The sequence below is a fragment of the Ixodes scapularis genome, unplaced genomic scaffold (genome assembly GCF_016920785.2).
Source record: "Ixodes scapularis isolate PalLabHiFi unplaced genomic scaffold, ASM1692078v2 PGA_scaffold3__209_contigs__length_174095766, whole genome shotgun sequence".
Lineage (NCBI taxonomy): Eukaryota > Metazoa > Arthropoda > Arachnida > Ixodida > Ixodidae > Ixodes > Ixodes scapularis.
In genome coordinates this window covers 105,236,435-105,260,882 of record NW_024609868.1, presented here as the reverse complement: position 1 = coordinate 105,260,882, position 24,448 = coordinate 105,236,435, and the positions used below count along the sequence as shown (strand labels likewise).

Sequence of the window (24,448 nt, the reverse complement as noted above, 5' to 3'; positions counted from 1 at the left end):
GAGCCACCCGTTCAATCTCTTGGAGCCATTCAGCGACGTTTTCATATGACTCCCCCTCGAATGTATGAATCGCGTGTGAAGTGTCACTCGTGGAGTGGACGTGGAGAGGTCTTGGGGACTGCCGTAGGGTCTCGGCCAGTTTGTTGCGTTGGGGCGGTGACTGACAGCAAATCGACTGTTGTTGCGTTGCCACTCACCTGCGTTGTCGCGCCCAGTGCAGCAACATTCGTAGAAGTTACTTGTCATTTTGGTTCATTTCCGTACGTCACGTTGATGCCATTTTCAGGTTGCCGTGTAGGAGGTGCGTTGTTGAAGGCCAGAATTAACTTCTGGAGTTGAATTCCGATATCTTGTATTTCCTTACCCATCGTATCCTGATTGGTAACATTTGTTTTTCGTTGTTGGAGTCCATGATCAGGGCGTGGCCACCAGTTTCGTTTAATTTTGCAAATCCTGTTGACTGCGCCATGTCAGCAATGACCGGGCGCTGACGTTTCATTAATTAGTAATGCGACATTGATTTGTGAAGAAAATTAATTAATGTTTAGATAACTAGAATAACTTCGATTACATGATCAGGCTTTTTGCGTCCGTTAGGTGGCGTGTGTCGAAACGGTCTGATGACAAGATTGTCTCTTGTTCTCCGGTCAGGTAAAGTTCAGTTCAGTCCTGCGAATCGCGAACGTGCACTCTCCCATAGACCATGAAGGGGTTGATGTCGAACTGGATGCTCGAGAGCTCGAACAGCGCCATGTGTTGTGGATATACATTACACATTCTGTGTGAGATCGCCGCGTAGGCTAAAGCTGGAAGAAACAAGTGGGGCTAGCTAGCATGAGCGGAATACTCAAATAAAATGCCGGCAACCGAGGCGACTGCTTCCAGCTCGAAGTGTCGACCTTTACTCCGGTTTCGGCAGACGGTGTTCGGGGAAATCGCGTTAGCGGTTGCAGGATTCAGACGCTGGGTTCCAGCGACCGAAACCAGTCCGCCCTTACTTTTGCTGCGCATACCGGAGAACTGCTTGGTGCAACCCAAGGTGCAGCATCAGGGTCGCCGCGCCGGATGGCCGGATGCGCGAGCCGAAACACACGAGCGCGGGGACACACACACAAACACCACAACATGTCTGCAAGAAGAGCCCATGGAAAGTACACCCACGCTTCTGAAAACTGATGCTCCTCTGGCATTAGCAAGTACCGTTTGCCAGAAAGTACTCGGAGAATGCGGGGAACACTTTTGCATTGTACGAATACATGAAAAATCACTTGCAAGGGGTGACATCCAGAGCAGAGTTCGGGACCCTTGGTTTTCGTTTTTGTTTCCTGAAAGAAACAGACGAATTTTTTAAATGAAACAAACAGAAATATACAGATATGAAATAATGTATCGATTCGATTTTCCTGAACTGACTGAACTAGATTATGCACTACAGAAACCGGTGCATTCAATTCCACCGGTAGTTGCACGGCCGCTGGACTGGCGCGTTCGATTCATCCCAGTGATGCACGAGTTCAGCCACAGTTCTGTAACACCTTGCACCGGCTCCCAGGTTAGTTCAGTATTCACGCGCTAGCAGACACACTCTTCGCCTCCCTCTGCTTGCGGTGGGATTTCTCAAATTTGGTGTGCAATGCTTATTCTGCACAATAACAGAGAGCTTGAGGTTTTTTCTGTTCTTAATGACGACAGGGTACTTGCGGTGTACAGAAGCTAAATGGTGTACCTAATTGAGGGTACGAATTAGCTCGAACATAGCATCTTTAAACCGTTTGATGCACCTGGCTCGTGTGCTTACGTTTAGGTCAATTGTTTCGTCATGGGACTGTGTGCGTATTTACTATGTGGATCTTCTCTTTAAAGGGGCTGTGCAACAATTTTCAGACTCTGGCCAATTAACTGCGGAAATTTATCTGCGTCACCTATAAAACGAAAAGCAGAAAGCCGTTTTTTTCTTGCGAGCGCTGGTTCCTATTTAAAAAAAAATGAAACAAATCAGAGGTCAAAGTGCCTCTCAACTCTCCACATCGACTTTCGAGCACGAGTGACCAGTGACGTATTTTGGGGGTTCACGTAGTTTCCCCTTTGGTCCTCTCTCCAGAGACCCCAGCCGCTTCCTCCGCGATTGTCGACTTTTAAAGGATTAGCATCGTCGAAGGTCGCGGCGAGCGATCGACACAAAGGACGGTTCGCCACGGTGCTGACGGCGGGTGTAGCAGCGAAAAGGGACAGGTTTTGTTGACTTCCTCGTATCCCCCAGATACGCTGTCATTTTAATTCCCGTAACCCCGACAGGCGGGTGCAGATCGGCAAATACTTCGATTTTTGCTTTGCGATTACGTAGCAGAATAGCAGTTTTTCGGGGAAAATTGACGCGTTTTTGGTCACTTGGGTTTGCATAAACAATATAAAAAAATAAAAACTGCCAATTATTTCAACATTACAATCATTGCACTGCCCCCTTAAACGTGAAGAACGAAATACACTCAGTTTAGCCTCCTCCTCGGGGGTCAATACAAGCTAAAGCCATTTGAGGTTCAACACTGTTTGAATGCAGGGCTGATCTGATGACTCCGCTAAGCGGTCTGCGATCTGACACATTGCTGCTCTCGTGTCCAGGTAGCCGAGCAGAAAACCATGGTTTGTCTGCTGATATCCGTTGCCATCCAACAATTGGTTTGCCAGATAGATTGGGGAAAAAACGTCTCGATTGTTCAATCTCCCCAGTTACAGAGAGACAGAAAGAATTACAGAAAGGGTAATGCGCCTCTGTTCATGCAAGCTCTTCAGATAAAAAAAAAAACCGTCTCACCTCTGTTGTGCGATTGACGATTGTGGTGCTGCCCGTAGCAGCAGCTCTACCATGACGCCCTGCTCATGAGCGGTTATCACGACTGGGGGTTCCATGCTCACATGGCAAAACTCCGACAGTGCCACCGCCTCATACATATGCTGCACACCTTTCTTCTTGGCGGACCATTCACACTCAATGTCGGTGTAGCTCAGATCTTCCAGTGATGCAAGGCTGGCCTGGGAGTACAATGTTGGTATCTTTTGATAAAGGGGTAATGGAGCTGCATGTTAGCGCTCAAAATAGTTTAATGAAAGGAAAGCAGGTATTTTGCAAGATGAGACACAAGACTAAGGTATTCTTTGAGTTTCCCTCAAGGTTTTCTTGTTATGAGAATTGATAAAAATATTTCTTTGTGTACAAATGAAATGTTAAAGGTCCATTCACACAGGCACGGGGCGTCTCAGGTGGCATGCTCGCCAAAATGTAGGCCGTTCTTCGTTGCAAACACATCAAAAGATCATTCACAGAGTACCATTTGACTAGGTCACGACGAGTTAGGGACGCGAATCACCAGGACATGCTTACGTGGTATGCTGCCTGCCACTCTACTCTAGAATTGGTTGCTGTACCATATGCTAGCGGGAGGATCACTGCGTGCACGCGAAGAGACAAAAGGAGCGCGCGCTTAAAAATAAAGAAGTTGTTCTTGCTGCTGGCACTGATCGTGAACGCACTATCTTTACATGGTGTCAGAAGTCCAAAGGTAAAAGCTCACGGCATCATGACAGATCTTCGACCTCCGGAACCGCTGCAACTTGGCGACAACGCGGCGGAGTCGTGGCTAAGGTTCAAGCAGCGCATTGAGCTTTACCTCCTAGCAATGGAACCCATGAAGCCTCGCAGTAAGCAACAGAAGGCCGCCATATTTCTACATATCGCGGGCCAGGAAGCTATAGACGTGTTTAACACACTGAATTTGACATCAGAGGAGCAAGCCGACTATGACGTACTAGTCAAGACTTTTGAAGACTACTGCCTGCCCAAATGTAACGAAACGTACGAGCGCTACGTGTTTCGCACGCGTCGGCAAGCTCAAGGAGAACCGTTTGAACAATTTTTTAGAGACCTGCAACTGAAAGCAAGGACGTGCAACTTTGCAGGTTTGAAAGAATCTCTCCTCCGAGATCAGATTGTTTACGGGATTTCAAGCACGATGTTGCGAGAAAAGCTGCTTCGAAAAAAAAAACCTAACCCTGGAAGTAGCAGTAGAGTGCTGCAAGGCTGAGGAGCGTGTCGAAGCACAGAACAAAGCGTGGGATGGCGAAACTGTGAAAATTGACCCCGTTCAACAAGGACAAGCCAAACAGCGTGAGCAGAGAAGAGGCACTTATTGTAACTTATCTCATCTGCCGAGGAAGTGCCCAGCGTATGGAAAGACATGTGCCGAGTGCACCAAACGGAATCACTTCGCAGCCTGCTGCAGGAGTAAAAGGGCAGTGGTACACGACGTGGCCGAAGGGGACGAAAGCGATGGTGACTCCGACGTTCTTGAAATTTTGGCAACCGGGAACGAGCGCTCTTCCTCCAATCGCGACTGGATTGTCACCACACGCATCGAGGGAACCGTGGTGAAAATCAAGGTCGACACGGGAGCGCAGGCAAACTTATTGCCCAGAGCGTTGTTTGAGAAGCTCAGGACGAAGCAGAAACCCCGTCCAACCAGAAGCATTCTTCGCCACTACGGGGGCGGCGAAATTCAACACAGCTGAAAGGTTCGTCTGTCGGTGCAGCTCGACAAGCGACCAGTGCAGCTCGATTTTTTTGTGGTGAAAAGGAACCAAGCTATCCTAGGTCTTCGTGCATGCGAGCAACTGGGCCTCGTGAACCGAGTAAGTTCAGTGGAGAACAAGGCCTCCAACCCCAGCATAGAGTCGGAATTCCCGGGGCTGTTCTCCGGTATTGGCAAGACACGACGGGAGTACAAGATGGTACTCCGAGATGACGCCGTACCAGTGGTCCAGCCCGCCAGACGAGTGCCGCACGCACTTAGGGAACCCCTCAAGAAAGAACTGGAACGCATGGAGGCCGCAGGCATTATTGCAAAGGTTAAGAAACCCTCCGACTGGGTGAGTCCCTTAGTCATCGTACGGAAAAAAAATGGCAAATTAAGAATCTGCGTGGACCCTCGAAACGTGAATCGGGCACTGAAAAGAGAACATTTTCAGCTCCCACGGCGCGAGGAAATCGAGAGCGAGCTAGCGCGTGCCAAGTATTTCAGTCGCCTTGACGCCAACAGTGGATTTCATCAGACTCCGCTTGATGAACAGACCTCGGAGATCTGCACGTTCAGCAGTCCGTTTGGTCGTTACATATATCTAAGGCTACCCTTCGGAATCGCTTCAGCTCCGGAAGTATTCCAAAGCACAATGAGCCAGATATTCGACGATCTCCCTGGTGTGCGTGTGTACATAGATGATGTACTGGTGTGGGGCGCCACACGAGAAGAACATGACAAAAGGCTTCGCCAGGCGTTGGCAACAGCACAAGCTGAGGGACTGACGCTGAATGCGGACAAATGCACCTTTGGCCAAAAAGAAATAAACTTTCTTGGCGACAGAATCAGTTCCAACGGAATTGAACCGCACCCGGACTTGATAAGCTGCGTTGTACGGCACTCTACTCCAACGACAAAAAAGGAAGTTCAACGCCTCCTTGGTGCAGTGAACTACTTCGGGAAATATTTACCACACCTGTCGTCTCAAACGGAGGCCCTACGCAGTCTAGTTACGAACGACACCATTTTTTAATGGTCCAGCGTACATGATCGTCAGTGGGAGCACCTAAAAGAAATGCTGTCGCAAACTCCAGTTCTAGCAATCTATGATCCCGAGTTGCCCAGGAAGTTGTCAACTGATGCGTCCGCATTTGCTCTAGGGGCTGCGTTGCTTCAGCAGCATGGAATGGACTTGCGTGCGGTAGGCTACGCGTCTCGGGTGCTCACCGATACTGAACGCCGGTATGCTCAGATTGAAAAAGAGGCCTTGGGCATAGCCTTCGGTTGCGAAAAGTTTAACGATTACGTACTGGGAAAACATATCGCCATCGAAACAGACCATCATCCGCTGTTGGCCATTTCAAAAAAAGAAATAGGAGACATGCCTCCTCGTCTCCAACGACTATTTTTACGACTACTGAAGTATGATTTCGAGTTGCAGTCTGTCCCAGGTAATAAGTTGGTGGTTGCCGACACTTTATCGAGGATTCCATCAGATCCATCTCAGGGAGAGGCCACGACGGATGTAGAAGTGCATGCGGTGGGCGCCCTCTCTGAGGTAGTGGGCCAAGGCACACTAGCTCGCCTACAGGAGGCGACAGTCAGCGATCTCGCTCTCCAGCGAGTCATCACCTGCCTCCAATCATCGAAACCTGTGGAAGGTGAGCTGAAGCGGTTTACACCAGAACTTTCGGTGGTTAGCGGAGTACTGCTAAAAGGAAAGAAAGCAGTCATTCCGACAGCTATGCGAAGAGAGATACTGAAACGACTACATCAAGGCCATCTGGGGCTGGGTAAATGCCTGTCCAAGGCCCGAAGATTGATGTATTGGCCAGCAATGACCGCCGATATTACCGCTTTCATCGACAGATGTGAAACTTGCAAGAAGTTTGCCTACAGACAGCCAGACGAGCCTCTCTCGATCCGCACCGTTCCCAACCATCCCTGGTCCAGGGTAGCTGCGGATCTCTTCCAACACTCCGGTAAACACTACTTGGCTGTATACGACGCCTATTCAAATTTTCCAGAAGTGGAACACCTTCGAGAAACCACAGCAAGGGTGGTCATTGACAAGTTAGCTCAAATATTTGCCCGCTATGGTTTACCTCTTGAAGTTGCACGGATGGGGGCCCACAATTTTCCTCGAAAGAATTTAAGGATTTTGCTGCGCGTTATGATTTTCGGCATACTGTTTCAAGTCCAATATTTCCAAGGTCCAACGGTCTGGCTGAAAAAGGTGTACAAGTTGTAAAGCGTATACTACGAAAAACGGAGAGTGCCAAAGAAGACTTTTGGTTGGGCCTCCTCAACTACCGGGCAGCTCCCCTTGAAGCTGGCCGCTCACCCGCAGAACTACTGATGGGTCGAGAACTACGAACCCTACTTCCCGACTTCACCGCGTCTCCCGCATCTCCGGTCAAAAAGCACGTCCAGAACGTGACGAAAGGAAGACAGCTAGCTCCTCTTCAGCAGGTAGACATCGTGCGAATCCTTAACAACGGGCGATGGGAGCGTAAAGCACAAGTGCAAGGCTTGGTGGCCCCAAGGTCATACACGGTGCTTACCGAGGACGGCCGGATCCTCCGCCGTAACCGACAGCATCTTCGAAAGACACCGGAAGGTTTCTTCATCTCCATCAACGACAGCGACTCAGAGGACGACAACGGCGATTGCTTGCCACCATCAAGAGATGGATCACAGCCTCCCTCACCACCAGAGCCTCCTCGAAACCAGGTGTCGCCTCACCCACCGACCTTACCCGCTCTTGAGCAGGCGTCATCAGGAGCAGGACCTCAGTCCAAGAGACCTAGAAGGCTACCACAACGCCTGGGCTACATAAAAGGCTTCCAACAGGCAGAACTAATCTAAACGAGTACAGTCCGCTTCACGCGCTGCTTGTGGTTGTTGTGTACATCTTTGTTCCCTCAAAGAAAGGAGGATGTACCATATGCTAGCGGGAGGATCACTGCGTGCACGCGAAGAGACAAAAGGAGCGCGCGCTTAAAAATAAAGAAGTTGTTCTAGCTTGTGAATGGGGCCAGCTGAACATGGAAAACACACAGAGAAAAAATATAACATTCGCACCACTGGACTAGCAACATTTAATGATTCCTCTTTTTCCTTTTCTGCTAATCCTTGATTCCGGTTTTCTTTTTCTTTACACTTAGATTTTTTAATTCTTTACACTTCATTTACGCTTTCTTTTTCTTTACGCTTAATTCGGAATTTCTCTTCCTTAAACGCATTGTCCTTTCTGCCTTCGGAATGTTCTCATCCCTTTTCTTCTGTCTCCCTTAAACGGTCTTCCTCTTCTACTTTTGCCTGGTCCTCATGTCACTCCGCAGGAAAATCTTCTCGGAGTTGTGTAGTGCGACGGAAGGGGCACTAACACAGTCCTCGCCTTTTTCTTCGATGGCTAGGGCTTCCAGGAGTTCACGGGCGAGTTGATTTTTATGTCGCCCCACGATGCTTACGTTGCACAAGGTTGCCCCGCATTGGCATGCGCGACAATGGGCTGCAAGGTGTCCTGCTGCTGTCACGTTTCGTAGAGATTTGGCATGTTCTCTGGTTCTATCGTTGATACAGCGCCCTGTCTGCCCAATATAACACCTTCCACATGTTAATGGAATGTTATAAATGACCTCTTTTTGACATTGGGCGTACTTTGTTTTGTGTGCGATGTTACATTCCTCTTGGTGCCTACGTTGGTCTTCGTTTACCCTGCCGCACATTGAATACCCTTTGTTTGGCGCGGAGCTTATCACTTGGACCCCTTGCCGGCCTGCGATCTTTTTTAGTCGGTGAGTGATGCCATGGAGATATGGTGCTACCACTATGGGACTTGCATTCTTTTTCTTTGTTGTTTGCTCGGTGCCTTCCTGTCCGCGCTTCAACTTCTGGGAGATCTTTTCACATATTGATACCAGTAGCGTTTCCGGATACCCAGCATCAAGTAGCCTGGATATCTGAGTGTCGAAACTCTTCTGGATCTGGTGTTCGCAAGACTTCTTTAAGGCAGATGTTAGTGCCGTGGTGGCGACCCCACGTTTCACGTTCTTTGAGTGTCCGGATTCGAATGGAAGGAACGCTTTGCAGGATCGAGCTTGGTATCGCCAGCAGACGTGGTCTTCTTTAAAGTCTAAGGCTAGATCGAGGAATCTGATAGATTTGTTTACGGGTAGTTCATGAGTGAACTCAAGTCCTGAGCAGCTCTGTTCAAAGCACCTCATGACATGCTCGCGGCAACCGTTGTTTTGTTCTTCTACCTCCGTGTTACAAAGTATTAAAAAATCATCAACGTAGCGGAAGATGACTTCAACCCGGGGATCTTTCATGCTTCGTTGGATAGCAAGTCCACATGATGCGAGAAACACATCGCTGAGGTAGGGAGCCACGCGAGACCCGATGCAAACGCCCCTTTTCTGCACATACTGCTGATTTTGATAGGACACCACCGTCGCCTTCAGGTAAGTACTAAGCAATTCCAAAAAGCTGTCGAGGGACATGCCAGCCGCACTTTGGAATGATGCGAGACCTTGCTGTTCAATTGTTTCTCGAAGTATGTTTAGGAGGCCTGCATGGGGGATGGAGTAATACATATCTTTTATGTCAAGGGAAAATCCAGAGGCGATGTTAGACCCATTTTCTTGCAGAAAGGAAATCACACTTTCTGAGTTTGGAACCTTGAAAGGGTCTTGTACCTGCACTTGGGACAGTTGTTTGGCCAGAAATGTTGACACTTGTGCTTGCCATGTATTTCTCTCTGATATAATTGCCCGGAACGGAATCCCCTCTTTATGTGTCTTGGCTGAGAAAAAAACCGACAGTTGGTTATTCTTCGATCCTTTAACTTTTGTGACGAGACTGCCTAGCTGGTTATTTTCTAGTATCTTCAGGATGGCTTTTTTTGTTGATGTAGTTCTTTTTTGATCTACTGGAATGAAATTCTCTGTAATGGCTTGATCAGCTCTTTCTCCGTATTTTCCTTTATCGAGGACGACGAACCCTCCCTCCTTGTCTGATACGCATAGTTTTAGATCTTTGGTCCGCAATTCCTGCACTGTAGAGTCAAAACTCATTTTCTGATGTTGAGGGCTCCGTAGGCTTGCAAGGCAAGCAATCCCTTCATTTATTATCTGCGATGCTTTTTCTTCTGGAGCTTTGACCGCGATGCGTCTTACTAGTGCAACCTTGTCTACGGCCTTAAGCTTTGGCGGTACTGCAAACTTTGGACCCTGTTCCAGTACCTTCTTGGCTTTTTCTGTAAGGTTGACGTCACCAATGACGCGAAGCGAAGGCCTTTTAGTGTTTGCTGTGGTTCTTCTTGCTAGGTGCTGTTTCCATGCTGGGAGGAAATGTTGCGTCCACATCCATTCGGTTGTGTTCCTCGTCATTTTCAGTTGATCTAGGAAGATGTTGCGGCTGAGGCATTTTACTCTCAGGAAATCTGTGAGTAAGCGGACTTGGCGCCAAGTTTCGGATCGAAGAATTTTTGAAACCCGCTGGGAATGTCCCTCAAATGGCTCACATAAGCCAAAGAAATTCCGCACGTCATCCAGGATTATTCTCTTTTTGATACTACGTGAGAGCATTCTTCCTCGGCAGACTTGCGTTGCGATTAAGAGACAGAGGTCATGCGGTTCAAGGAGGTTAAAAGAGATAAAAGGCGTGCTCAGTGAACTAGAAAGGTACCTTGTTATTGGCTGAAGCTGAGCATGTTGGTTCATTGCTTGTGAATGGGGCCAGCTGAACATGGAAAACACACAGAGAAAAAATATAACATTCGCACCACTGGACTAGCAACATTTAATGATTCCTCTTTTTCCTTTTCTGCTAATCCTTGATTCCGGTTTTCTTTTTCTTTACACTTAGATTTTTTAATTCTTTACACTTCATTTACGCTTTCTTTTTCTTTACGCTTAATTCGGAATTTCTCTTCCTTAAACGCATTGTCCTTTCTGCCTTCGGAATGTTCTCATCCCTTTTCTTCTGTCTCCCTTAAACGGTCTTCCTCTTCTACTTTTGCCTGGTCCTCATGTCACTCCGCAGGAAAATCTTCTCGGAGTTGTGTAGTGCAACGGAAGGGGCACTAACACAGTCCTCGCCTTTTTCTTCGATGGCTAGGGCTTCCAGGAGTTCACGGGCGAGTTGATTTTTATGTCGCCCCACGATGCTTACGTTGCACAAGGTTGCCCCGCATTGGCATGCGCGACAATGGGCTGCAAGGTGTCCTGCTGCTGTCACGTTTCGTAGAGATGTGGCATGTTCTCTGGTTCTATCGTTGATACAGCGCCCTGTCTGCCCAATATAACACCTTCCACATGTTAATGGAATGTTATAAATGACCTCTTTTTGACATTGGGCGTACTTTGTTTTGTGTGCGATGTTACATTCCTCTTGGTGCCTACGTTGGTCTTCGTTTACCCTGCCGCACATTGAATACCCTTTGTTTGGCGCGGAGCTTATCACTTGGACCCCTTGCCGGCCTGCGATATTTTTTAGTCGGTGAGTGATGCCATGGAGATATGGTGCTACCACTATGGGACTTGCATTCTTTTTCTTTGTTGTTTGCTCGGTGCCTTCCTGTCCGCGCTTCAACTTCTGGGAGATCTTTTCACATATTGATACCAGTAGCGTTTCCGGATACCCAGCATCAAGCTGCTGGCACTGATCGTGAACGCACTGTCTTTACAGTTGCCACGCTTCATATGAGGCACAAATGTCCCGTTGACTCGCCTTCGCAACCCTACATAATTTTTCTCAACGCAGCCAAGTGTGGTCAAACGCTACTCTGTGAATGAGCTTTTGATGTGTGTGCAACGAAGAACGGCCTACATTTTGGCGAGCATGCCAGTTGAGACGCCCCAGGATATTGGTACAGGCCGACTTGTCCACGGGTAAAATGCCTCAGAAGCGTTCGACACTGACATTCTTTCTCTCTCGCTCGCCACACTTTTTAGTAATAACTATTTAACATTACACTAGTATTAGATAATGATAGCTTAAACGAAGGCACCGTTGTGGGAGCGCGACTAATTAACCGCATGTAAGCAATTTGGCAAGGCTGGGTCAATCGCGCGACGAGGTGAGCCGCTTGAAAGTGAGGGTCGAACGATTTAGCGAGTGACGAGACAAGCGACGGTGACAGCGACAAGAGTCAGCGACGAGCGACGGGGTTTTTCACTGCCATTCGTCGCGTCGCTCGGTCTTTGGATTTCCAGAAAACACCGCTCATCGCCTTGGTCACTTGCTCCCGTAACTTTCATGTAATTTGCCTCGAAGCGCGAGTGACCGTGCGACAGCGAAGCGGATCGCCGTCGCTTGTCTCGCCGCTTGCCAAATCGCTTACATGCGAGTGACCAAGGTGATTGGCGACGTTTTCTAGAAATCCAAAAACCAAGCAACGCGACGGGCGACAGTGAGAAATCTTCGTCGTTCGTCGCTGACTCTCGTCGTTCGCCCGCGAATTAAGGAAACCGTTTCTGCGCACTTATGTTTAATATCAGCTTTGTAGACAAACAGCTTAAAGAACTCAGCAAAGTTCAGGTCTACAATGAGTTGCACCATGTTTTATTTAACGATACGCAAGGAAAGAGGAACATGAAAAGGCAGAACTATGTTACAGACTGACAAGCGGCACACTTGCTGCAGACTGCGCGACAAAGTGTGCCAGGTTCTGGGCACTCGCCTGTAGCAGTGGATTACCGTAGCGGACGAGTGCTTGCACTTCTCCCATTTTCCTGCCTTGCAAGTATACTCGCTCTCGACTATCTGAATGTCGCCGTGTACGTTCGCAAACTGTGTCGAAATGACGTGCGGATGGGCTTGGAGTGCCGATGTTTGCAGGCAAAGGCTCACAATTTTCAGATCGCTGCCCTTGCGCTCCTTGATCCCGACGAGAAGGTGTTTGGCATCTGATAAACGTTCTGCTTCCACGTAGCAACGTGATTCGACCGTGCAATCCAAGAAATCGAAGATTTTTTTCTTACTCAGCGAGGAATACGACTTATTCCCGTCAGCCATGTTGAACGACGGCGGCGCCCCCTTTAGTTCGTGAAAATCGCTAATTGGAAGTGTACTTTGTCCACTGGTCTGGCTTCGTATTTTGTCGGAGGAGTCAAAATGCTCCATGCAAAATCCTTGAAAAAAAAAATCACAGTTGGCTCATGAAGAGTCCGCTGATCGATTGTCTCAACTGGACTGATGACGGAAATTTAACAGCCGCTTCTATGTTACACGTGCTCTAAGAGCGCTCGGTCACGGCTCAGATTCCCACTGTTAGACAGGGCTGCAGGCCGGCAAGGTCTGACCTTCTAGTCACTGACTGAGGGAAAGCGCAAGAGCGTGTCTTTGGAACACCCGGCCTCCAGCACGCGGCCCATGCCTTCCGCCGCGCAGTGACTAGAGCAAGTCGTCGAGCTCTGATTGGTTTTGATTGAAAGGATAGTCGGTAGACCACAACGAGAGAGCTTGAGGTTGCGGGCATCTTCCAGCTCCGATTCCCACAAACCCTGTTCCCGGATGAATATGACACTGCAATACTGCGCTCTCGGCAAAAGGGTTTATTCACTCACTCATTGCCTTGGGGGGTTTCGGGATCGGGGGACGGTCATCAGCGAGGCCCGGGAGAGATTCCGCTGCCCGAGCAGCTTCTCCGAGTCCCAGCGGTGGTCGTCCACACCGCGTCATGGGGACGTCGTTGTCCAGGGTCGCTGTCCGGTCCGCTTGTCGAGTCCGCCACTCGGCGTAGTGCCCGCACTCCCTGCGCCAGCGTCCGGCGCCGTCCGAGCTCGCCTCCGTGACCGGTCCCTTGTGAAGTCGGCAGCCCAAGCCCTCCTCCTTTGTCTCCGTGCCCCTCTTAAAGGGACACTGACAGGGTATTTATGCTCACCGAGGTTTTTAGTTGTACGTGACATATGAGAGCTCAACTACCCAGAACAGAATTTGCGGCTCGAAATTCGGTTTCTTTCCGCCCGAAAACCGCCGATCAAGAACTGGCCGGTTCGAGTCTCGCTCACTCTCTTTTCCGCGGTCACGGGCCGTTTTCTAATGGCGAATTCGCGTGGTTCTTTCAGCGCGCTCTCGAGCGCTCTTTCCAGAGCGCGCGAAATCGGGTGGTTGAAAGAGAGTGCTGTGGCCTGATCGGGTGGTTCATTCCGAGGGCGCCTCTCCCTCTCAGAGCGCTCTCTGGCACTCCGTCTGTAGCCGTCGGAGTGCGGAGCGGCGCAGGCGTCACGTGGTAGCTGGACGGTGATCACGTGGTTTTGTTGACGATGGCCGGCGGTGGTCTGTGGTGGTGTGCGGGGCCGGCATGACGGTGATTGATGTGGTTCTACAAAGTGCTTGTGCATTCGACGGTGCGAGGATTACAACGGACGGGACGACATTCGTTTGCGACCGTAAGGAAAAGCCGACGTGTGAAGTGTTCCCAGTGCTATCACAAGATCGTTCATCTCACGGCGGTCAATCCGCTAAGCCTAACCGACGACGAAACAGCTCGCAGAGCTCGCCGCTGTTTTACCGGATTTTGTAGTCGCTTCAAGAAATTTTTGAGGTTTGGTGAAAGTGCGTTCAAAGGTTTGTGTTGTAAAATAAAGGGAGAGCCGAATATAATGCACTGTGATTTGTGTCACATTGCGATGCTTGCACGATATTTCGCCGTGAGAAAACTGCTGTATATTAACCATTTTATATTCGCCTGCTCAGTGTACGCATGACCGCTATCGCAGCGCGTTCACTGTCGAAAACGCGATGAGTTGACAACTGTTTCCAAGCGTTGGATTTCGTTCCGTTCCGCAAAAATCAATTCGCATACTGTTGTTTTCTTTTTTTACATGCCGATGAGTAAAACAATTTACGTCAAAACCGTTATTTCATCACGTTGCGAGCGTAAATTTTGCTCAATCATCCACCGTACGCTGTAGAATCGTGTTTTTAATGCATTATTAATGTCCAGAAATTTTAATTCTGTGACTGGTCTGAGAATCTCGGAGCGCTCTGAAGCCAGCAGTTGTAATCGGTTGAAAAAGATCCCGAGTAGCTCTGGCGGCGAGGAGGGGGCGCTCTGCTGAATCGAGGTCAGAGGAGAGAGGCGACCACCCGAATTCACCATAAGTTATCGATGCGACCACCAAATTTAATCAAAGTCGTGGGTCACTGAAGGCACACACTCGATATTAAAAATAGAAAAAAATATGAAACCCATTTTTTGTGGCTTCTCAAAAGCTGCAAATACGTTGATTGAAAAAAAAGTTCCACAGACAACCGGAAGCAATCTGTGCGTGCGTCGTTTCGCGTATCGTGGGTCTCGCAGGGACGGCGATGGCAGCGGACGACGGGCGTGGGACCTCTATTTCAGAACTGTCGTTCGCGGTACCGGCGAATTTTGTCTGTCTTTAAAAGAGAAATTTGGGACTGATCAAAAGAACTGGTATTCACCCCGTACGACACGCCCGATAACCAAGCCGATTTGCACGAAGACGTCGCCGAGCCGTCGCTCCCTTCTCGTGGCTGAAGACATCGCTCGCGCAAACGTCAAGCACGACGTGTCTACTTCGAGTTGAGTATGCACGCGTACGATTTCTTTACTACGTGAGAATGTCGCCAATGCGCGGTGCATCCCGACTTCGACCCGGGAGTGCTTTTGCTAGAGGAAAATTGGCAGCAAACTTTCCAACTTAGTTTATCGGCTGAATTATTACTAAGGAGAGAGATTTCCCCGATTCGGTGTGCCCCAGTAGCTCAGTGGGAAAGACGTCCGCTTCACACGCGGTAGGACAGGGTTCGATCCCCCATTAAACATTTTTTTTTCTTTTTTTAAAATATTTTTGATGTCCACATTTCTTTTTCTTTTTAAACAGTTATCACTGAAGAAACAAAAAATAAGAAACAAATGTTGTGGACGACACGTCGCTGAATTAAATGGTACGGGATTTCCTTTTTGACACCTGCGAACTCAATGTAATCACTTTCCACAAAATGCAAGGAGCATATAAATCAGGTAGCGTCCGCTTTTCAAGGTGCCCGTAAATGGTCTACAGGAATTGCAGCCAGCCATTGGTCCCGATCCCTTTGATCTCTCGGAAACTCTGTCGCACAATGCCACTTCTGTTTCGGACGCAGGGCATGTGAGCCAGCTCTTCACGCAACATCTTGGGTGTATTCTTTTCGGAGACGATCAAAATTCACCACGGGCACTCACTACTCATCTCCAACTCCTCAATGTACGAAACAACTCATCTTGGAGTACAGAACAACGAGCGGAACATACATAACTGCAAAAGAATCGCTCGGTGAACAGTTCCGGTACGCCGCATGTCGTCTGCTACGGGAAGGAGAAAAAAAAAAAAAAACCGCACGGTTGGGTGTAGCCACGTGACTTCCGCCACTCACTCTCTTCTCTCCACTTCTCCGACCTCCGTCGGGTTTCGGTTTCGGTTTCGAACAGTTGCGTCTTTTGGCTTTATTAAATAAATACGCTACTCTGTTGCAAAATATTAATTGGGTAGTCCTCCGACACCATAATGAAGCGCCTGGCAAAAAATTAAAAAAATATTTTGGGGGGTGTCAGTGTCCCTTTAAGACCTTCCCAAGTCCTTGTCCCGCCGACCGTCCAATCGGGAACCTTGCTGCAAGCCGACCCTCCGACGTCAGCGCTGGGTGAGGGGGCGCTTGCCCCGTTCCTCCCGGAGAGCTCGGACTTTCCGCGACAGGACGGCGACTGGAAACGGGAAGGTCACAGGGAACGAAGGAGCGCCCGACAATACGGCGGCGGGGACCGGCAAGGTCACGGAGAGCGGAGGAGCCAGGGAGAGGGTCCCCACACCTCCCCTCCCTCAAGGCTCGGACCCCGGGGGGCTTGAGGTTGCGTGGTCCCCAGGACCCTGGGCAGGGAGCTCGTTCAGCTGAGTGTCGCCGATGACGACGAGCACCCTCGATGATGATGATGGTATCAAACCAAGCAGGTCAGCGGTGAACGTCCATTCACTGGGAAGCTCGTGACCGACGGAGCACGGTCCACGAACTGGTCCGGAGCACCACAGCTCACAACACGGACGGGCACTCAGGCACACACAACACGCCGGCACTTAAAGTTCGCTTCCGTCCCTAACGTAACAGACAGCGAATCGCGCAAAAACGAATAGCGGCACGCTATATCAGACAGCGAGACGAAACCAAAATCTTTCGATCGTTGGACATGCCACGAAATAAAAACAAAACTTTTCATTTCAATACTAACGGGCAGGCAATCATCAAGAACGTCAAGCTACACGTTCAAGAGGTACATAAGAGGAAAACCATTCCTTAACTAAAACGCGTGAGCACTCATTGTATACTCAAATCGTACATACGCCCACTATACAGCATTTGCTCCTATCAAACTCAACCGCATTCTTTTAAAACAGTAAGCAATCTACCACAGCGTCAGAACCGCACACCTCTGACAACAATATTAATCTCCAACACATTCGCAAAGAACGTACAAAACCTCAAAAACTAAGAATAACCTCCCGTAAAACAGAAACGGTCACAAATCCAGTCCCGTTCGCGAGGTGCGACTCGGAAGGAACACGCTGCCAACAACCCATGACGGGCACTCATGCACTCGGCGTTCACGCTACCCGAGCTACAAACACGCTACAGCCAAGCTACGCAGCACGCCTTCATCAGAAGGGGTAATCACCTTACTGAGAGGCCGTTGTTCCGTGGTACCGGTCACTTACACCAGTACAAAGGGAACAGTACCTGGATCGTGCGAACAGCAGATCTCGTTGGACAGCCTATTTACACGGCTATGTCCGTAACGTCTGGGCATGTACCAGACGTTACCGCTTCACCGCTCGGAGGTGACCACCCAACAGGAGCGACGAGCGCGTAACGGCGGTCCGCACCGAACCCCGCACGGGCTCGATAACCGCGACAAGCGCATCGACGCACGTTAGAGCTCTCCCTCGGCCAAACCCCGACACCGCATAACTAAAAAGTCTTCCAGCTGATGAAAAGGCCGGCCGGGATCGAGCAATAAAGGTACGCCGTCAACGCGTCTCGCGACTCTTCAAAGTTCTCGAATCGAGCAACGTGTCCACATACAAACGCAGTAGGTTACGCACAAAGCTCGCCCCCAGCCAAGTCAACACGCCGCATGACTGAAAAGTCTTCTTGCGACTGTGAGGACAGGCAGGATTCGAACAATGTAAGTACCCAACACGCGCACCTCTCAACTTCCGCGCAACGAGCGCGATACCGAAATGCCAAATAATCTAACCGGCCGGTCTTGGAAATGGACGAGCTAATAAACTATGTTTGTTCTGCATAAACAGTTTCCGCAGCGTCGAAGTGTCTACAGCATTTACCGCCGCATTCCAACACCCGCTACCCATTCATGCAAAGGCTGCAGTTAGTACAGCGACGGGCTGACCCAACGCACAACAGTTATAGGCCGCCGACGGCCATGCCGCTGCCATAATTTCTAGGCTTCCCGGGCACGTACCCGCCGACGTGAACCGTACGTTTTCCCGGGCCAACCGCGCATCTGTACAGGATAAAACTATGAACAACTCGTCACATCATCGCAAGACCGCCACTCCCCTCGTGCAGGTTTTCACAGCACGAGCCCAGCTCTTTTCTCACCCAGCTGTCTTTTCTCCCCTAAATTTATAATTTCACTCTAGTCCAGGTCTCTGCATGACCAATTACGCTCTCTACGCCCTCGCGTCCCAACGCGAACCTAACCGCGGCCGAGAGCCGTATCCGGCGGCAGCGCAAAGCGCGCGCTGGCCGCCGCTCCTCCGGAAACGGAGAAAACGAAATAAAAGAGTAACTCCCGCCGCGAGGCTCAACCATCGATATGGCGGTGTGAGGATCCGGAACCAACTGTGCGCACAATCAAACGGGATCAACCTCACGACTCTACAACCAGATACGCACGGATCATGCCCATCGCGTCAGACTGGACTTTACGGAGCATTACACACGCACAGCCACTGATAAAGTGAAAACGGAAACTCTGTGGTTTTCGGGATTCCGATGCCCACGCACCGGACATCGCGTACCCGGCACGATTTAGTGGGCTTAGCCCCTAAATGTAGCCTCTGGCCACAAGGTACTCGTTCAAAGCGATCTTGGTCGGAACCACAAGAGCGCATCCGTACCTTGAGACGCTGTCAACTAACGAAGCTCAAAACCGCGCTGACAGCTCAAGCAAGGCCAACTGGGAGCTAGCATGCGGTCAAACCGAGGCGCTAGTCTCCTCACGGACAAAATGCAATGCGGGAATAATTTCCAAACACAGTCCATGCAACCGCCATCCGCAATGGGAGCGTTGTCCACCCAGAGCGATGCCTCTCTAACGCGTTCGATCCGTAACAAGCGTTCCAAACCATTACCTCGATACGCGAACAAAGGCGGTTAAGCGCATCACATCCCCCAAACCGTGAGCCGGCATCTTTCCCAGCGGACGCGGACGGCCGGAGGCGTAGGTGGGGGGACGCCCGACGCTACAGGCCTCGAGGGGTGCGGTAATTTCGACGCACAGAGCGCTCTTGCTCAGCAGGATCAACCTGCCAGCATCCAACGGTGCGCTGAACAGCAAATACTCATGGCGCCTCTCGTAACGGGGATAAGCAAATTCCTAACTGGCTGGGACAAAGGGTTAATCCCTAAAGACAACGGTCAAGGTCCGCGCCTCGCCGTCGGGCAGGCGATCATGCCAGAACCTTCGTGCGGCGTGCCCGCAACGAAACTTCGTGCGGCGCTCCCGCGACAAAGATGACCCCCAAAAAGAGCGCGAAACAGTGCCCCAATTCAACCGGAAACAGGTTAGGAATCGGAATGCCTGCCTGATCAAAAATCAGGCCCCACGTTGCGGCGCCAGTTTATGCGGGCATCTTCTAACTCCGATTCCCCCAGACCCTGTTCCCGGATGAATATGACACTGCAATACTGCGCTCTCGGCAAAAGGGTTTATTCACTCACTCATTGCCTTGGGGGGTTTCGGGATCGGGGGACGGTCATCAGCGAGGCCCGGGAGAGATTCCGCTGCCCGAGCAGCTTCTCCGAGTCCCAGCGGTGGTCGTCCACACCGCGTCATGGGGACGTCGTTGTCCAGGGTCGCTGTCCGGTCCGCTTGTCGAGTCCGCCACTCGGCGTAGTGCCCGCACTCCCTGCGCCAGCGTCCGGCGCCGTCCGAGCTCGCCTCCGTGACCGGTCCCTTGTGAAGTCGGCAGCCCAAGCCCTCCTCCTTTGTCTCCGTGCCCCTCTTAAGACCTTCCCAAGTCCTTGTCCCGCCGACCGTCCAATCGGGAACCTTGCTGCAAGCCGACCCTCCGACGTCAGCGCTGGGTGAGGGGGCGCTTGCCCCGTTCCTCCCGGAGAGCTCGGACTTTCCGCGACAGGACGGCGACTGGAAACGGGAAGGTCACAGGGAACGAAGGAGCGCCCGACAGTACGGCGGCGGGGACCGGCAAGGTCACGGAGAGCGGAGGAGCCAGGGAGAGGGTCCCCACAAGGTCTACCTCCGATTTTTTTCAATGAGCCAATAAGAACCCGGCGTTCTTACATCATCGCAACCCTTGTGCAAGAAGCAGACGAACTTGCGCCCCGCATAGTACTATAGACCAACTAAACTCTCTGACGTCACGCCACTGCGGTGGCGCTGCTGTCGGTATACTATGCACGTGCAAACACTTCGCTCCTCTCGAATTCTCGAATTCGGTTTCTGCGCACGCGCAGTGCCTACACCTGGAGGTGTGGGCTGAGCGGGCTTGTTTGTATAAACACTGTGTTGGTGTATCGTGTCATCCTTTACACTGGCAGTTACCGTGTCCCGAGTGACTATATTCTCCGTTTCACACCAAGTCCCCACGCGGTGCAATATGGGACGTTTCCCATTAAACGTCACACGTGACGTCACGTGTGAAGTCATGAGACTCACCAGTGACGTCACTTGTGGCGTCACCGCGCGTTGCAGTATTCGTAAAATTCCCCGCTAATGTTAGCGGGATATTTTCCCCTGTATGGGAGGCAAGCATGAGAGGAGGTGGGGAGGATAAGGATTAGGAGGAAGCGCATACCTTCCTCTCCGTACCTTCCCCTCCTCCTCTTCAAGAGCTGTGCTCTAAAGGCCCGTTCACACTCTTGCGATCGAGTTAGACGGAGAGAGACCAGACCGGTTTTCAAGCCTCTTGCGACTTCTTAGGACCAGCTCCGCTGCATCACATCCGGTCCTAAGAAGTCGCAAAAGGCTTAAAAACCGGTCTGGTCTCTCTCGGTCGAAGTCGGTCGCATGAGTGTGAACGGGTCTTAATTTGCGTTACAGGGGATTGTAAACGTCTTTCACTTTTCGTCTATCTCTTCGAATCTTCCCCGCTAGTGCGTGCCGTCGGCGTCAGTTACTACAGCCACTGAGAAAATGAGAAAGGCAGGCAGCTCTTTTACTTGACCCCTTTGTACAGTGCCATCATCCTAAATTCGATAACATTTCGGCGTCTCGTCATGATCTTTGACAGTGCACGCGCAGTCAACGCACGTCGAAAGGCAACGAGCGCGTGCTGGGGGCTGGGCTTCGAAAGACACGCCCTGCCGTTCTCGTCCCGTCTATGACTATACAAAAAGCGGCAGCACTCTAAACACAAGCAGGTTGAGGCACCTTACCACGACCTCACGTAGAAAAAGCGTCACTGTGCCGCGTTCACTCCTCAACGCATTTCCGGCAGGCCGCTTACAACTGCCGACCGCGGCCGATCGTCGTCGAGCCTCATGCTGCCCCCATCTCGAGAGTTACTTTACACTACGAGCAGCCTGTCATTGCGGAGCAATTTCCGAGCGCCATCCCTGTCAAGGTAACGCGTGATCGGGTCTGTGTACCAGGCCGCGGCGTCGCTCCTAAGCGATGACTTTGCGCAGCGCGGCCGTGGCCTGTTCCGAGGCTGCACATCGCGGGGCAGCAGCCGGTTTCGTGCGGAAGGATCACGCGTTCACCTTCGCGTGAACCCCACGACGGAGCAGAGCGTCTCGTGGCTTCTCGCGCAGACAACAAGCGAAACGAGACAGTGCAGAGCGCAAGTTCATCTACTTCTTGCTAAAGGGTCGCAATGATGTCAGAACGACGAACTCTTATTGGCTGATTGAAAACAAATAGTGGGTAGACCTCAAGGCACCTATCATTGGGGTCTTCTCACTATCCTTTTAATCAAAGTCAATCAGAACTTGGTGTCGTTTCGACGTCACCGCAGCCCCCGCAAAAGAAGCAGACGGACTTGCGCTCCGCTCCGCTCCGCATAGAAGACAAGGCGTGTGCCTTTGCCTCCCACAAGCGTGATCGCTAGAGGATGCACGCAGCAACGCCGATAGTTTGCGTCAGCATTGCCTCCAGCGCGTCTCGCATTGTCTCACTACGAGAGCGAGGCCGTATCACGCGGCGACGCCAGGACGCACGTCTGTCGCTTTGCGGCTTCTCTGGTAGAGCTTCGGCGTGTTTGCCGCTTGGGGCGGGTCGGGGATCCACTAGCGATGACGTCATGAGCAGGCCTCCTCTTCTAGGTGCTATTGAACGAACGCGCTGCTACAAAGTTCGGGTTCTCGAACGCGAGAACTAAAGGCGGATAAGCTGAAACATTCGAACATGACTATGTTAGAGTAAAAAAGGCAGGCAAAAGCTGATTAATGATCTTTGCGCTTGAACCCGAGACTGGGTATAGTCCACAGTGTAAGATATACTCTTCAGGTGAGGACTGTGCCTGATGCGGAGCGACTAGATAGAGCCCGCTCACGAGCGCATGCGCGCGCCCAACAGCCCGCGGCGAACTAGCGTCGCTCGCTGGCGAAACGACACAACTGTGAAAAAACATCAACGAGGTAGAGGGGCTTAGAGCGATAAACTGGTATCCCGTTCACCAGGCAAAAATGACCCCCACTTGGCCGCCGCCATGTTATACAATTATGACCACGTGACCGTACCAAATCCTGAAGCTTTTACGCAAAACTGACCCGTGATTTTTATTGCAATCGCAGAAAAAAACATAACAGGCTATTTTTTCAATACTGTTAACCCCAAAGATCAGTGTCTAGCTTCCATAAAAAATCCTAATGCAGCACCGCGGCTGACGGCATCTAGCGGAGGCATTGCGAAACTGATAGGCTTTTTTGTCGTAAAAGCACATTTTGGACTTAAAACAATCGAAACATAACTTATCTCGTTGGTACTGTTGTTAGAGATCAATAATCAATTATTTGTGCGCGGTACTTCGTTAAAATCTAGACGTAAAACTATAAGGTCACGTGTCTAGTGGTCAAAAATGTTCTACATGGCGGCGGCCGATTGGGGGTCACTTTCAGCTGCCAGTTTATCGCTCTAAGGCCCTCTACCGCGTTGAAAAATATGAATAAAATCTATATGCCATAGCATCAGACGAGCACGAGCTCCTTGCCCAAGGATGTGCGACAGCTGCATGAGAAATGCCATGGCATCGAGATATTTTATTCGTGTTATTTCACAGTTCCTTGCGCCAGAGCCCTCACTAATAGAGCAAATATCTTACACCGTGGTATTGTCGGAAAAAGTGGAGTTTGAGGAGGTGTTGGCTAACGCCAAGGAAGTTTTGACGGTTATACGGTGAGAAACTGAAGGAGAGGAAGAGATGAGACGCGCGGGGAGGTCAGTGGGTCGAGTTCTGATTGAAAGGGTTGGAGGGTAGACGAAAAGGCCAGCTGCCTTCGTTTCTACCCCACCTCCAATCAGAGCGAAACAGAGCGTTGTCTGCTTCGTCTGTGGTGTCTCGCGCTCGGAAACCAGTCAGAACTCGGCGCTCTGACGTCTTCCTCTCTCTCACTCCCTCGCCATAACAAACTGACACGTGTTATGTTGCCGGTCCGTACAGCAAAGTTCATCGCAGCCTCGGCGCTCGGGTCGGTTGTCGCTGCTCAGGACTTCAACTCCAAGAGATCTAGAGTGCCTACTTTACCCGCGACGAGGCTGGTAATATGTTTATACCTATAAAGAATCCTCTGCAGTGTTACATTGAGTGGGGTGAAACGTCACGTGCAAAATCACAGCGCAATTTTTTTTTTTTTTTATGTTTAGACATATTTGAAGTTACCTCATTCGCCGAACTTCCTTGGGATGATTGCAGCAGTTGGCTTACCCAAGTGCTTTGTAGGGAAAGTCGATGCTTCAGTCTTGCTGTGGTCCCGAGAGTGTCAGAATCCGGTAACAGGCGTTCCCGCATTGGATATAGTCGTAAAAGCAAACCCAAACGCAAGCGAATCAATAACGCCCGTGTCCAATCCTTAACTCTTATTGGCTGTCGCGTTTTCTGACCGGAAACGCGTCCGTTTAGGACGGCGATCACATCACAATAAAGCTACAAAAAGCGTAAAATGTTTTAAGCGCTCGGTATTTTGAATGGTAGAAGTCAAGCTTCTGGCTCATTTTCCTTGCGTTTGATTACGTAATGAGGACTTAAAAATGCCAAAAACATAACGCATACTCAAACGTATACACAATCGCTGCTGTTGTGAGAATGGGCCATTTCGTGAGCTTCTGTCACACTGTACCCTATTCAATTATTAAACCTAGATTGGAAAACATTGTATCACTTTTTTTTTTCCTGCCATCTGGACGTCGCAGTTTGCCGCTTGGCTTGCTGAAGAATTCCTAAATTCGCTCTGGCGCTTCACGTAAATGACTCTGAGGATGGGAATTGCAGTTCAGGCAAGAGTAACTTTTTTTTTTTTTTTTTGCCCGCTGATGCAAGGATGCGTCAACGTATGAAAAAACCAGTGACCAATTCATAGGTGCTTATACAGATATTCAAGATAAACTGAACTGTCTTGTGCTGTACCCGTACACTTGCTTTGTAGGTATTGATATTGACTGCAGGGGA

The 24,448-nt window shown here is 50.4% G+C and overlaps 1 protein-coding gene across 1 annotated transcript in view; it reads left to right on the top strand.

The window, feature by feature from the left end:
- The window catches only part of LOC120846123, an 84,679-nt gene extending 62,517 nt beyond the window's left edge, over positions 1-22,162 (top strand). The window contains exon 3 of the mRNA XM_040217795.1: positions 22,107-22,162. Within this exon, the coding sequence (XP_040073729.1) occupies positions 22,107-22,162 (56 nt within the window). The remainder of the gene's footprint in view (positions 1-22,106) is intronic.
- The last annotated feature ends 2,286 nt before the right edge of the window (positions 22,163-24,448 follow it).